At 42.1% G+C, this 14161-nt stretch overlaps 1 protein-coding gene across 1 annotated transcript; it reads right to left on the bottom strand.

Annotated features, from left to right (window-relative positions):
* Positions 1 to 4137: 4137 nt before the first annotated feature.
* LOC308265780 (olfactory receptor 4C3) lies at positions 4138 to 5046 on the bottom strand (the record flags this gene model as incomplete). Its single annotated transcript, XM_080699694.1, has 1 exon — positions 4138 to 5046. The coding sequence occupies one exon, from the start codon at positions 5044 to 5046 to the stop codon at positions 4138 to 4140; it is 909 nt and encodes a 302-aa protein (XP_080555820.1).
* Positions 5047 to 14161: the final 9115 nt, after the last annotated feature.

The raw sequence follows: 14161 nt of genomic DNA, 5'->3' as shown, positions 1-14161 counted from the left end.
CATTGTTTAAAAACTCATTTGTGGGTGGACTCCCTTTCACAGGCAAGTTATGCTAAAAATGCTGAGTGTGCAAAGAATCAGCTAGTGATTTGTCAATAATTTATAACTCCATGAATGTTTTATTCTCATCCCACAGGAAATTTTTTTTTGAAACTAATGGTTTCTTTCTCTGCCTGAACCAGTTGTATTTGAAGAAATAGCCTGTGGCTTATAGAGTATAGCTTAGAGGTAGAATTCCCTGGGTTCCGTACTCAGTACCACAAAAATACTATAAATTATAAATTTTTATTCATTTGATTGCTTGGTCATCTATTGATTATTTAATGTTTTGTCTTATTTCTTGGGTTTTTTGTTTTTGTTTTAGCTTTGGCTTTTTGCATTCTGCTTATTTGGCTGTTGTATAGATTCAAGTATCTTCTCCAAGTCAGTAATGGGATATTTAAGTAGCCACACTGTTGATCTATTTTTATATCGCATTTCAAAAGTCTTTCCTAGCCTAAATCACGATTATATTCTCAAATATTATATTTTGATAGTTTTTGAAAAATAATTTTTGAGTTTAAATTTTTTTCATCTGGAATTTATTTTCATAATTATACAAAGCAGGATCCTAATTTTGTTTGTTTGTTTTGGTACTGGGGATTCAACCCAGAGGCATTCTAACTCCAAGCTGAACCCTCAGCGCTATTTCGTCTTTATTCTTAAACAGGATCTCTCTAGGTTGATGAGTCTCACCCCTTGCTGAAGACGTCCTCAACCCTGTGATCCTCTTGGCTCAGCCTCCCAACCATGCTCAGCTCCTCATTTTTCTTTAAATTTCTGCACGGGCCGCACGTCTCTGTTTTTTACAGGATTGAGGCCAACCTTCCATCTATGCATATTTTATGTGAATTAATATGGAATTCAAAGTCTCACTTTAACCTAGGAATTATGAATTAGCCTAACCATATGTGACCAAGTAAATGATGACAATATGTATTTTGCCTAAAAACTCAGCAGCTGGTGCTTTTGTTAAGTATAGATGTTTGAGGGTAAAGCAAGAATTATTTCTTTTTAATCTGCCAAACTTATTGGTTCTTAAAGATTGATTCTGAATACTTCTAATACTATCTAGCTCACTTTTTCTTCTTAGTTCAAAGGTGTGTTTGAGGCTGGGGTTGTGGCCCAGTGATCAAGCACTTGCCCGGCAAGTGCAAGTCCGTGGGCTCAGTACCCAGAACCATAAAAAAGTAGATACGTTGCAACAGGGTAAATTACAGATTATTTGACAAACAAAAGATCAAAGTATGGAAGGCCACACTCTCACAAGGTGACATTTTGACTAGATAAAACTCTGCTGTATGACATCATTTGCAGGAAAATGGATGAAACTGGAGACCATAATTTTGAGCAAAATAAATCAGACTTTGTTGAAAAGTATTCTATATTTTCTCTCGTATGTGGAAACTAGGAGGAAAAAAAGGGAAAAGGGAGAATCCATGAAATTAGAAGATAGATCAGTAAGGCAGAGAAAGGTGATTAGGAAGAGGGAGGAGGATAGGATGAAAGAAGGATTGGAAAATAAATTAGAGCAGAGTTGTTTGTTTGTTTGTTTGTTTGTTTGTTTGTTTGTTGTGGTACTGGGAATGGAACCCAGTGTCATTCTACTTCCAAGCTACAGCCCCCCAGCCCTATTTTTTATTCTTTATTTTGAAACTGTGTCTCACTGAGTTGCAAAGGCCATCACTTAGTAGTAGCTGAGACTGTCCGCGAACCGCGATCCTCCTGTCTCAGCCTCCCAGATGCTGGGATTACAGAAGTGTGCCACCATGGCAGGCTCCAGAGTATGTTTTTACATATGCACAAATATACTACAGTTAAGCCCAACACTGTTTAATGAATATTCACCAACAGCAATGGCAAAGGTTTAGAATAAATATAGAAAGCATTTGTGAAGCCAGGAAAAAGATGAAATAAAAATGGACACCAATTTCAGATTTCAAAACACAAGAATCCCTTGGAGTCTGAAACAGAAAATGAAAGAAAATGCCATTTTGCATTGCTCACAAAAAATAAATTATTCTCTGTAAAGGCAGCATACATTTCAAACCTAATAGAGATAGGAAGGCAAAGGAAAGCCACTTGTTATGGAAGTATGGAAAAGGGCTCAAGAAGACAAAATAATATCAAATAAACACACTGGGAGCCAGGTAATTTCAGTACTTGGGAGGCTGAAACAGGAGGATTGCAGGTTCAAGACCAGTCTCAGCAACTTAGCAAGACCCTCAGTAACTTATCAAGACCCTGTTTCAGTAAAAATAAAATAAAAAGTACTGGGAGTGTAACTCAGAAGTAGAATGCTCCAGGGTACAATCCCCACTACCAAAAAAGGAAGAAGGAGGAAGAGGAGAAGGAGGAGGAGGAGGAAGTTTACTGGGAGTTTACTATGTGTCAGAAACTGAATTTAAACTTCATATAAATTATCTAACTTAATCCTCATGATAACACTTTAAAGCACATACTATCTTCGCCATTTTTTCTGTGTTGTATTGAGATATCTAGTTAAAGCCTTCTCAAAGAAGGCCACCCTATCATTTGCTATGAAGTGCATTGCCTGGAGGACATTATGCTAAGTAAAATAAACCAGACACGTAAAGTCAAATACTGCGTGATGTCACATACGTGGAATCTAAAATCTCTTTACTTTTACTGTAAAGATGGGCATCAAAGGCCTACAGAGATTTTGATATTCACTCACAGTCAGGCTACTAGGAAGCACAGGCAAAAAGATCCAGACTCAGGTTACTCTCTCTCCAGAGCCAAGCTCTTATTCTGTGGTTGTAGTGTGCAGCCACAAGACTGATGGCACAGTGTGTGCTGGGAAGGAACAGAAGCCTGGCCTGGACCACAGGAGGCCGCTGTGGTCCAGAGAAGCACAAAGAAACTGAGTTATAGCTTTTTATTTTGGGGTCATAAGATTCTGTTAACGCATATACTCTTTTTTAATATACTTTTATTGGTACATTTTAATTATACATCACACCGAGGTATGAAGTGATAGAAGCATATACACACACAGCACCTGGTGTGTTTCCTTCTGGACCCCACCCCACTCCTTCCCTTTCCCCATACACATTCTTGAGCTTGGTATTGATGATTTCATATTTGTTTGTAGCACTATTTAAACCGTCCCCTTCATCAAGTCTCCTTCTTTCCTAAACCCCTCCATTGCTCCATTGTGGTCTCTCCTCCTTTATCTGAGGTCTCTTTTTTTTTCCCAGATTTTTCTCAAACTTTTACATATGAGAGAAGACATTCAGCTGTTCGCTTTCTGAGACTGCCTAATCTCACTTAGCATAACAATCTCATGTTTCACTCATTTTCCTACAGATGACATAATTATGTTCTTTGTGGCTGAGTAAAAGTCCATTATGCATATATAGCACAGCTTTGCTTTCCATTCATCTACTGACAACAAGCACCTAGGCTGGTTCCATAATTTGGCCACTGTGAATTGTGCTACTATAAACATGGATATGCTTGTGCCAATGCAATATTCTGAGATCAATTCCTTTGGAAAGATAGCCAAGAGTGCTATAAATGACTCATATGGAAGTTCCATTCTTAATATTCTGAGAAGCTTTCACACTGATCTCCATAGCAGAGTTGAGTTATATCTTGCCTCATCTTTCTGCAGCTCAGTTAATGATATGAACATGGATTGCTATTCAAAGATCTGAATGTGAAAAATACACCAAGTGATATGTGCACTATGAATGTATCACTTAAATTTCATTATGATTAAAAAGTTAAAATGCACCAATAAAAGTATAATTTTTTTATAAAAATTGACTTTGAGATTCAAAACTAGCTAATGTTGATTAATCAATTAACCATATCACACAACACAATTTCCTCATTTATCAAATTTGATTAACAGTAATTCAGGCCATCTATATTCCATAGTCATTTTATAATGAAAGGATGTAATTCAAACTAAAAGTCTAAATAAACCATAAAAGTCTACCAAAAAATGAAAGAATTGATAAGATGAAATAAGATGATATACGGCACTATAATGTAGGCCTTGGTTGTCTTGCTTACAGAAATAAAGTTCCTTTTATTCCTGCTTTACCATTTATATCTACCTGCGATTTCTTACCGCGTAAAGAGCTTTCTCATGACATTTTTCACCTCTTCATTTCTCAGGGTATAAATGAGTGGATTCAGCATAGGTGTCAGAATACCATAAAATACTGCCATGTGTTTGTCTACAGATAATGTAGACGACGGGCGCATATAACTAAATATACAAGGTACAAAGAACAAGGCAATGACAGTGAAGTGGGCTCCGCAGGTGGAGAGGGCTTTGCGCCTCCCCTCTGCACTGTGGGACCTCAGGGAGCGCAGGATGACGAGGTAAGAGGCAGCCAGCATGAGGAAGTTCAACAGGCAGATCACGCCACTGTTGGCCACCACCAGCAGACCGATGAAGTACGTGTTGGTGCAGGCAAGCTCCAGCAGAGGGTACAAGTCACAGACAAAATGATCGATGATGTTGGGGCCACAGAAGGGCAACCGAAGAACCAGGAGAAGCTGGACCAATGAATGCAGGAAGCCCCCCAGCCAAGCCACCCCCACCAGCATGGTACAGAGGTGCCTGGTCATGACAGTCGGGTAGTGCAGGGGCTTGCAGATGGCCACATAGCGGTCATAAGCCATCACTGTGAGAAGAATGATCTCAACACCTCCCAAGAAATGGGCTCCAAAGAGCTGGACCATGCAGCCCTCGTAAGATATGGTTGTCCCCTCATGCAAGGAGTCAGCAATGAGTTTAGGGGCCAGAGATGAAGAATAGCAGGTGTCAATAAAGGATAGGTTTGCTAAGAAAAAATACATAGGGGAAGCCAGGATGGAGCTGGAGGTGATGGTGACCAAAATGAGCATATTGCCACACACCGTGACCACAAAGATCACCAGAAAGACCACAAAGAGAATTCTTTGAACCTCCGGATTTTGTGAGAGTCCCAGCATGAAAAACTCCGTACTATTGTGTGGTATTCCCATAGATTCCAAGGACACTTAGAATGCTGGCACAGTATTGCCTACCACATTAAAAGAAACACACATAAGCAGGGCGTGGTGGCGCACGCTTGTAATCCCCGCACTTGGGAGGCAGAGACAGGAGGATCGCGCAGGTTCGAAGCCAGCAGGTTCGAAGCCAGCCGCGCTGGCTTAAGAGACCCTGATTCCAAATAAAAAGTATAAAATAGGTCTGGGAGTGTAGCCCAGAGGTAGAAGGGCTTCCAGGAACCCCAGTACCACCAAAAAAAAAGAAACACACATTAAAAAAAATAATTCCAGGGTGTAGAAACGTGGCAATTTCCTCTGGCAATCCCACGTCCCTTGTTCTTCTTCACTCTCTTCTGCTGCAAAAGTCCTATGCAGAGTTATTCTGTGAAGCATAAAATGAGAACATATGTCCGTTAATTTTAGCATCATTTAGACATTTAAGCTAGTAGCTGAAAATAACTTTAATATCTCAATTTACAATTTTGTTGCAGATGATACTGAACACTTTGATAGACACTGATTTTCTAATTCAAATTGAGGTGTATCTGATCATGTGCAGCATAAATAAGATGGCATTTGAGAAAATTAAGAACTTGGAATATCAAAACCCTAGCATGGTGGCACATGCTTGCAATCCCAGTACTTGGGAGGCAGAGATAGGAGGATCACAGGTTCACGGCCAGCCTCAGCAACTTGCAGAGGCCCACCATAACTTTGTGAGACCCTGTTAAAAATAAAAATAATAAAATGGAACTGCAAAGACAACTCATAATTAGAATGCCCTTGGGTTCAATCTCCAGAACCACCAAAAAAAAAAAAAGAAAAAAAGAATATATAGGGTCTCCCGAAATACTTGCATATGTGGCCCATACTCTTTCAATTAAAACTTCCTTCTTGGACTTTACAATGAGGTTTTCTATGCCATGAGTCTGTTTTTTCAATAACAGAAATTGATCTTAAGCAAACTGAGGCAGGCTTGGGAGAAAGTGCCCTGGTTGCTACTGGAGGCTCCACTTCTTTCCCCGATATTTATCCCCTTCTGCACCCATGTTGGGGACAGCATCATGTCTAGGCAGCCAACCCAATTTACTTTTCCCCCAGTTTCTATAATTTAATATGTGTCTCGGTTTTGCTTTCCCAATATTGTTAAATCATTCTAATTAAAGACTGCCAGTCCATCTACAATACACACAGAGGGCTAAAGTAAAATAAAATAAATCAGTGAATTGATGAGAAGCATGTGATTGCCTATCTGCCTATTAGCTACATAAAAGAAGCTACAATGATAGAGTGAACCATTGCCCTTTTATTTTTTAATTTACTTTTCCTGGTATTGGGGATTGAAGCCAGAGATATTCTACCTCTGAGATCCACCCCAGCCCTATTTTATTTTTTATTTTTGAAACAGGTTTCACTAAGTTGCTAAGGGCCTCACTAAGTTGAAGCTGACCTAAAACCTGTGATCCTCCTGTCTCTACCTACCAAGTACTAAGATACAGGTGTGTACCACTGCAACCAACTCAGATGCCCTATCCTAACTAGTTATCAAGTATAATCTCATAGGGCATATGTCTATATATCTACCTCCCCTTTATTCTCCAAATTATATTAAGAAAATGCTTGTAACTATCTTAGCTTTAGTTTAAAGGTATCTGTCATTAACTCTCCCCACCCTCTATGCTTTTCCTAGAAATACAGGTCTTCTTAAAGTAGCCAATCTTTCAACTTGCTAAACATCTAAAGTTTGGTAACTTGTAGATGTTTAGCAAGAATTAAAAGAGGGAATTACAAGAGAGGCATTAAGTATCAGAAGATGGAAGAGACATCCAGACATGAGGAATACTGGAAATAATTTCTGTGCTACTCAGAAAGCCTCTCTCTCTCTCTCTCTCTCTCTCTCTCTCTCTCTCTCTCTCTCTCTCTCTCTCTCTCTCTCTCCATATCTCTCTCTCCCTCCCTCCCTCCCTCCCTCCCTCTCTCTCTCTCTCTCTCTCTCTCTCTCTCTCTCTCTCTCCATCTCTCTCTCTCCATCTCTCCATGTCTCTCTCTCTCTCTCTCTCTCTCTCTCTCTCTCTCTCTCTCTCATCTCTCTGGCAAATACAGAGCCAGGCATGGTGGCACACGCTTGTAATCCCCATGCTTGGGAGGCGGAGACAGGAGGATTGCCAGGTTCGAAGCCAGCCGCACTGGCTTAAGAGACCCTATTTCCAAATTAAAAAGTATAAAAATAGATCTAGAATGTAGCCTGGAGGTAGAAGGGCTTCCAGGAACCCCAGTAGCACCAAAAAAAAAAGGCAAATACAGTTTCTGCAAGTGGCAGGCTGATGGAAATTTTTCAGAACAGAACTCTCTGGCCAGGGTCACCAATGGCAGTAATAGAGCAAACACTTCCACAGCATTTAGTCTTTGCCAAGCACTGTCCAAAGTGCTTTACAGCTATCCGCTAAATTAATCCTCACATCAGCCCACGAGGTATATTCCTCTTTGATTCTCATTTTGCAGAAGGAGAAAGTGAGACGCACATGTAACAACTCCTGGGAGGATATATCAAGTCTTTGCATTGCTTTCTCCCTCCCACATCATTTTTTGAGAAGCACAAGTGGAATATAAGTGGCAGCCTGGTGTGGTGGCACATGCTCGTAATCTCTCTACTTGGGAGGCTGAGATAGGAGGATCAAAGGTTCGCGGCCAGCCTCAGCTACTTAGGTCCTCTGCAACTTAGTAAGACGCTGTTTCAAAAAAAATAGGGCTGGGGGTGTATCTCAGAGGTAGAATGCCCCTGGGTTCCATTCCTAATACCACAAAAAAAAAAAAAAAATAAGAGTGGCAGAGTAAAATTCCATTGTGCACATATCCCATAGTTTTGTAATCCATTTATCTGTGTATGCCTCTACCATCTTGTACTCCATTAAGATGTATGACTACAATGCACCAATAAAATTTTAAAAAAATAGAATAAGTGGAAGAGCAGAGTTTGGAGGTTGTACCCAGGCAGTCTGTCACAAAGTCTGTGGGCTTTTCTACACTATATTGTCACAAAAACACATCTGCTTTTGACTACTTCTTCTGCTATTTATTGGCCAGGTAAATATGAACCATTTCTCAAAGCTTCAATGTTCTTATCTACAAATTAAGAATAAGAGTACTTTCAATTATTATGTGTCAGTTTTTAAAACTACCATAATTTTTTAAGTAAAAATTTTGCTACAACCTAAGGTTGCAGAGAGGACATGAAAATAGTGCGTGTCAAATGTTTGTAAGACCCTGGATATGATGAGCATTTAATAAGTGGCTTCTCTGATCATCAGCCTCATCTCTTGATATAGGTACAATATCACTATAATCATTAAAAAATGTTCTAATAGTAGCAGAGTATGGTAACTCACACTTGTAATCTCAGTACTTAAGAAGCTGAGACACGAGTATCACAGGCTTGAGGACAGCCTCAGCAACTTAGACTCTCAGCAAACTAACAAGACCCTGTTTCAAAAATTCAAATAAACAAGCCAGGTGTTGTGGTGCACGCTTGTAATCCCCGCTCTTGGGAGGCTGAGACAGGAGGATCACACAGGTTTGAAGCCAGCCTCAGCTACTTAGTGAGCCTCTCAGCAACTTAGTGAGACCCTGTTTCCAAATAAAATATAAAATAGGTTGGGGGTATAGCCTGGAGGTAGAAGGCCTCTGGGTTCCATACCCAATTCCACACACAAAAAAAAAAAAATTTTTAATGGGCTGGGGACATAACTGAGAGGTAGAATGCCCTGTGGTTTCAATTCCTGGTACCCCCTCCACCCACAAACATACACAAATGTTCTAATACTGCTCCTCATATAGAACATAAGCATTTGCAGAAAATATAATCATTATGAATAGTATATAGTAGCTGAACAGTGAATTTATATGCCCAAAACAAAAATAATACACTGATATATCTCTCTGATTAAAATTTGGAGGAATAAAAAATATTCATTGAAAACTAGTAAGGAAAGAAAGTCTTCTTCTATTTGGATTGTTCATGACAAAACATGACAAGAAGTTCAGTAGCATGAAGGAGCATGATGAGAATTTTGGTAAAATAATTCAGTTGTATTTTAATTTAGGTTCCATTTTTCTTTTTTCATCTTAAAAATAAATTATAGGTAACTTACATTGATTGGATCTGAAGATGTCAACCAGTACCCAGAATATTCTTACATCCCAACATTATACCATGATGGTTTGAAAGGGTCATTAAGGGCAGCTTCGAGCATGTGATCCCAGTATCACTGCTCCATGTTTATAGAATCCTTGATGAAATTCCAAGTTTAAAAAAAAACTGAGTTGCTAGAGACTGAATAAATTTATCTAAGCTGAAAGATTTTTACAATAGAACTAGGTGAAAATCCCAAGGTGGGTCATTCATTTATAAATAGCCTAGAATTTGTTGTTCTTCATTTCCGTCATTTACTGAAGAACGGAATGACATATGAAATCATTTTTCTCGATTGCCATGGTGATAGTGGATCTGAGATTCAGAAAGATGAAGCACAGTTGATCCAAAGTCTTGGGTGATTTGGCACAGAAGTACCGCTGGCACCTAAGTTGCTCATCGCTCCAGCTGTGCCCTTTCCAACATAACCACCCCGAGCGCTCTCTGCTTTTCTGCCTTTGACAGCTCAAAAAAGCACTGTGCACAGAGCAAATGCCTCCTCTGCTCTCAGGGATGCACAGCCATCATCACAGTCGCTGAGAAAAGCTTTCTCCTTCCACTGAAAAGGATTATTTATAAAGTAGACATGACAGACAGGGGCTGTTAAGACTGTGTGCTCTCTGAGGGAGCCACATTGTCTCCTCTGGAAGGATCACTTGCTGAGGCAGTGCTGGAACCAGCTACTGCCTTGTCCCAGGTTGGAGCAATGTGGATACCACCATTTAATTAGTCCCTGGGAATAAAGTTTGGTCTCCCAAGGAAGTAACTTCTATTCTACCTCTTAAAGCATAGCCATGTTTACAGTGGCACAATTCACAGTAGCCAAGTTAAGGAACCAACTTAGGTGCCCATCAATAGATGAATGGATAAAGAAAATACACACACACACACACACACACACACACACACACACACACACACACATACACACACACACACACACACACACACACACACACACACACACACCCCATAGAGTTTTGCTCAGCCTTAAAGAAGGAGGGAGGTTTGTCATTTGCAGGAAAATGGACAAAACTGGAGAACATCACGCTAGTGAAATCACCAGACTCAGAGTCAAGGGTTCTTTGTTTCCTTTCCTGTGTGGAAGCTAGAGAGAAAAAGGAAAAGGAAGAGGACTTCATAAAAATAAAATAGAGCCGGGCGTGGTGGCGCACGCTTGTAATCCCCGAGCTTGGGAGGAAGAGACAGGAGGATCCCGCAGGTTCAAAGCCAGCTGCGCTGGCTTAAGAGACCCTGTTTCCACATAAAAAAAATATAGAAATAGGTCTGGGAGTGTAGCCCGGAGGTAGAAGGGCTTCCAGGAACCCCAGTACCACCAAAAATAAAAAATAAAATAAAGTAGAGACCAGTGGACTAAAGAAGGGGACAAGGAGGGAAGAAGGGAGGGAAAAGGGATGTATGGGGAAGGAAACTGACCAAATTATGCTTCATGCATATGAATGTGTCACTACAAATCTCACTCTTGTATATGATTACAATGCAGCAATTTTTAAAAGTAATACAAAAAATACCCAGTATCCTTCTAGTATCTAGAGATGAAGTCCACAGATTGTCAGGGAGAAAAGAGTTAGGATCTTTTAGGAACTAATATTGGAGAGTCAGCATTTTTTAGGGAAATCACTGTCCCAATAATAATAGCAACATCTATTGATAAACCTGATGGCATTATCTATTGAGACATCTATTGAGAAACCTGATGGTACTAGGGGTGAGACCCAGGGGCTTTTCTACCTCCGGGCTATACTCCCAGACCTATTTTATACTTTATTTGGAAACAGGGTCTCACTAAGTTGCTGAAAGCCTCACTAAGTAGCTGAGGCTGGCTTCGAAACTGTGTGATCCTCCTGTCTCAGCCTTCCAAGCGCAGGGATTACAAGTGTGCGCCACCATGCCCGGCTGGCATTATCTCTTTGATTTCCTCACTACAAAGCTAAGAGAGAAGAATTGCTTTCCTTTACTCAAAATTCTACTGTGTGGTGTGCTAAAAGATCCGGTGAACTAGAATCAGAACAACTTAAACTTAATCACACATCTGCCCCCAGGCCCCACCTGATAGAAGACAGCACTTTGCTAACTCTCATACTATGGTGAGTGAGACAGACCTGGTTCCCAGCACCATGGAGTCCACAGTCTAAAAGGAGCATGTCCTCCTCCAAAGCAAAGCAGGAAGAAAAGCAAAAATGCTGATAAAAGCAAATATGTGGAAGAGCTATGTTAATTTTAAAGTAACTGATGTTCATAAATATTGATAATATTCTTTCCAAAGAGCTAGACCAGTGTACATTCCCACCTGATCCCAGAAATTCCAAACAAGTAGAAGAGTAGAAGGGGATTGGGGAGGAAATAGGGGAGGGGAAAAGGGAGACTTCATGAAGAAAACAGTTCAAATAATGCTAAGTATCAATATGAAATATCAAATACAAGCTCAATAATATGTACAAGGAGGGGAGAGGACAGTATGGGATCCAGAGGGAAACACACCAAGTGTTGTGTGCGTGTATATTCTCAACCCAAGCTACAGATTCTTCTATGTTATTACAGACTGAAAACAGTTATAAGTAAATCATTAGCAACTAATATGATCTATATTCTGGAATCCAGAGTTGGAGGGTCAGGTCACTAATATTTCAACAAGACAATCCTGCTTCAGAATTCCAGGCTAAAGAAGGCTCCCTCTTAAAAACAGGTCTTTGCCGGGCGAGATGGTGCACGCTTGTAATCCCAACATTCAGGAGGCAGAGAACGGAGGATCACAGTTAGTGGACACCCTCAGCTACTTAGCGAGGCCCTTCGTAACTCAGTGGGACCCTGTTTCAAAAACTAAAAAGACTAAAAATCAGGGCTGGGGGTGTAGCTCAGAGGTAGAATGCCCCTGGGTTCCATCTCCAGTACAAAAAAAAAAAAATGGGTCTTCATGCTCTGCAGCTGAAACTGTTAAAAAGAAATTGAACTGTTATAAAAACTATTACATAATTTTGGGCATGAAAAATTATGTATGAATTTAAATATCCAAATGAGCTGGGCGTGGTGGCGCACGCTTGTAATCCCCGCGCTTGGGAGGCAGAGACAGGAGGATCGCGCAGGTTCGAAGCCAGCCGCGCGCGCTGGCTTAGGAGACCCTGTTTCCAAATTTAAAAAAGTATAAAAAATAGGTCTGGGAGTGTAGCCCAGAGGTAGAAGGGCTTCCAGGAACCCCAGTACCACCACCAAAAAAATAATAATAATAATAAATAAATAAATATCCAAATGAGTTTTTTTTTTTTTTGGTGGTACTGGGGTTCCTGGAAGCCCTTTTACTTCCGGGCTACACTCCCAGACCTATTTTATATTTTTGAAACAGGGTCTCTTACGCCAGCGCGGCTGGCTTCGAACCTGCGCGATCCTCCTGTTTCCGCCTCCCAAGCGCGGGGATTACAAGTGTGCGCCACCACGCCCGGCTCCAAATGAGTTTTATTCTGAAATTTTGATCTCTTGAGTCTCATCATGACATGGATTCATTTTTTCAATATACCTTTTGGTGTATTGAAATTATACATTATAATGAGGTAAGGAATAATAGAACATACATACACACAGCACCTGACAATATAAGTTCTTACTAAGAGTGGCTTATTATTTCTTTCCCCAATGTACCATGTGTCCTCCATCTATAATTGCTCATTTTCTCCAGAGATTTTTTTTAATTGGTGCATTATAGTCATATATCAATCACATTGGAGTACAAGACTTGAGAGGATATACAAGCACACATCATCCAATTAGCTCTCATTCAGCCCCCATCCCATTCCCTCCCCCTCCCTCGATCCCATGCTTGTTTGGTGATTAACTTTGATACATTTGTTTATGTACCTCCTGCGTTTTAAAGAGGCTCCATCCTCCCCTATTCCATACCCTCTGATTGGTCACCTTAGTTGCTTCACTATAGGGACCTTTCTATAGCTCGACCTCTTCCTGTTGCCCCTTTCCTCCTAGTTTTTGCTGATTAGGGGAAGCATCTGATTTATATTTTCTGCGATATTTCTCTGTGCATGCTGCGTTGCAAGTACCAATCCCACTCTTGACGGCCCCAGTAGTGGCCTGGCTACCCGATGGACTGATCCAGACCTCGCTGGCTCAAGCAGCGGCCTTGCCTCATGGGAGGCCCCGATTCTGGTCTCACTGGCCCCGACACCAGCCTAACCCCTCAGTTGGCTCAGATCCCAGTCTCAGAGGCCCCAGTAGTGGCCTTGCCTCACGGCAGGCTCCGATACCGGCCATTGGCCCCAGCACCAGCCTAACCCCTTGGCAGGCTCTGAACCGGGCCTCGGAGGTCCCAGCACCGGCCTGGCCTCAAGGCAGGCTCCGATCCTGGCCTCACTGGCCCCAGCACCAGCCTAATCCCTTGGCAGGCTCCGATCCCAGCCTCGGAGGCCCCAGTAGCGGCCTTGCCTCCTGTCAGGCTCCGATGCCGGCCATAGGACCCGGCATCGGCCTAAACCCTCGGCAGGCTCCGATCCTGGCCTCGGAGGCCCCAGCACCGGCCTTGCCTCACGGTGAGCTTCGATCCCGGCCTTGCTGGCCCCAGCATCAGCCTAACCCCTCGGCAGTTTCCGATCCCGGCCTCGGAGGCCCCAGCACCGGCCTTGCCTCACGGCAGGCTCCGATGACGGCCTTGCTGGCCCCAGCCCTGGTCTAACCCCTGGGCAGGCTCCGATCCCAGCCTTGGAGGCCTCAGTAGCGGCCTTGCTGGCCCCAGCCCTGGTCTAATCCCTGGGCAGGCTCCGATCCCAGCCTCGGAGGCCTCAGTAGCGGCCTTGCCTCACAGAAGGCTCCAATGCTGGCTGCTGGTCCCGGCACTGGCCTAACCCCTCGACAGGCTCCGAACCCGGCCTCGGAGGCCTCAGCACTGGCCTTGCCTCA

The sequence above is a fragment of the Muscardinus avellanarius genome (assembly GCF_963383645.1).
Source record: "Muscardinus avellanarius genome assembly, chromosome: 1".
Classification (NCBI taxonomy): Eukaryota; Metazoa; Chordata; class Mammalia; order Rodentia; family Gliridae; genus Muscardinus; species Muscardinus avellanarius.
The sequence above is the reverse complement of the archived record's forward strand: the minus strand, read 5'-3'. Positions and strand labels throughout refer to the sequence as shown.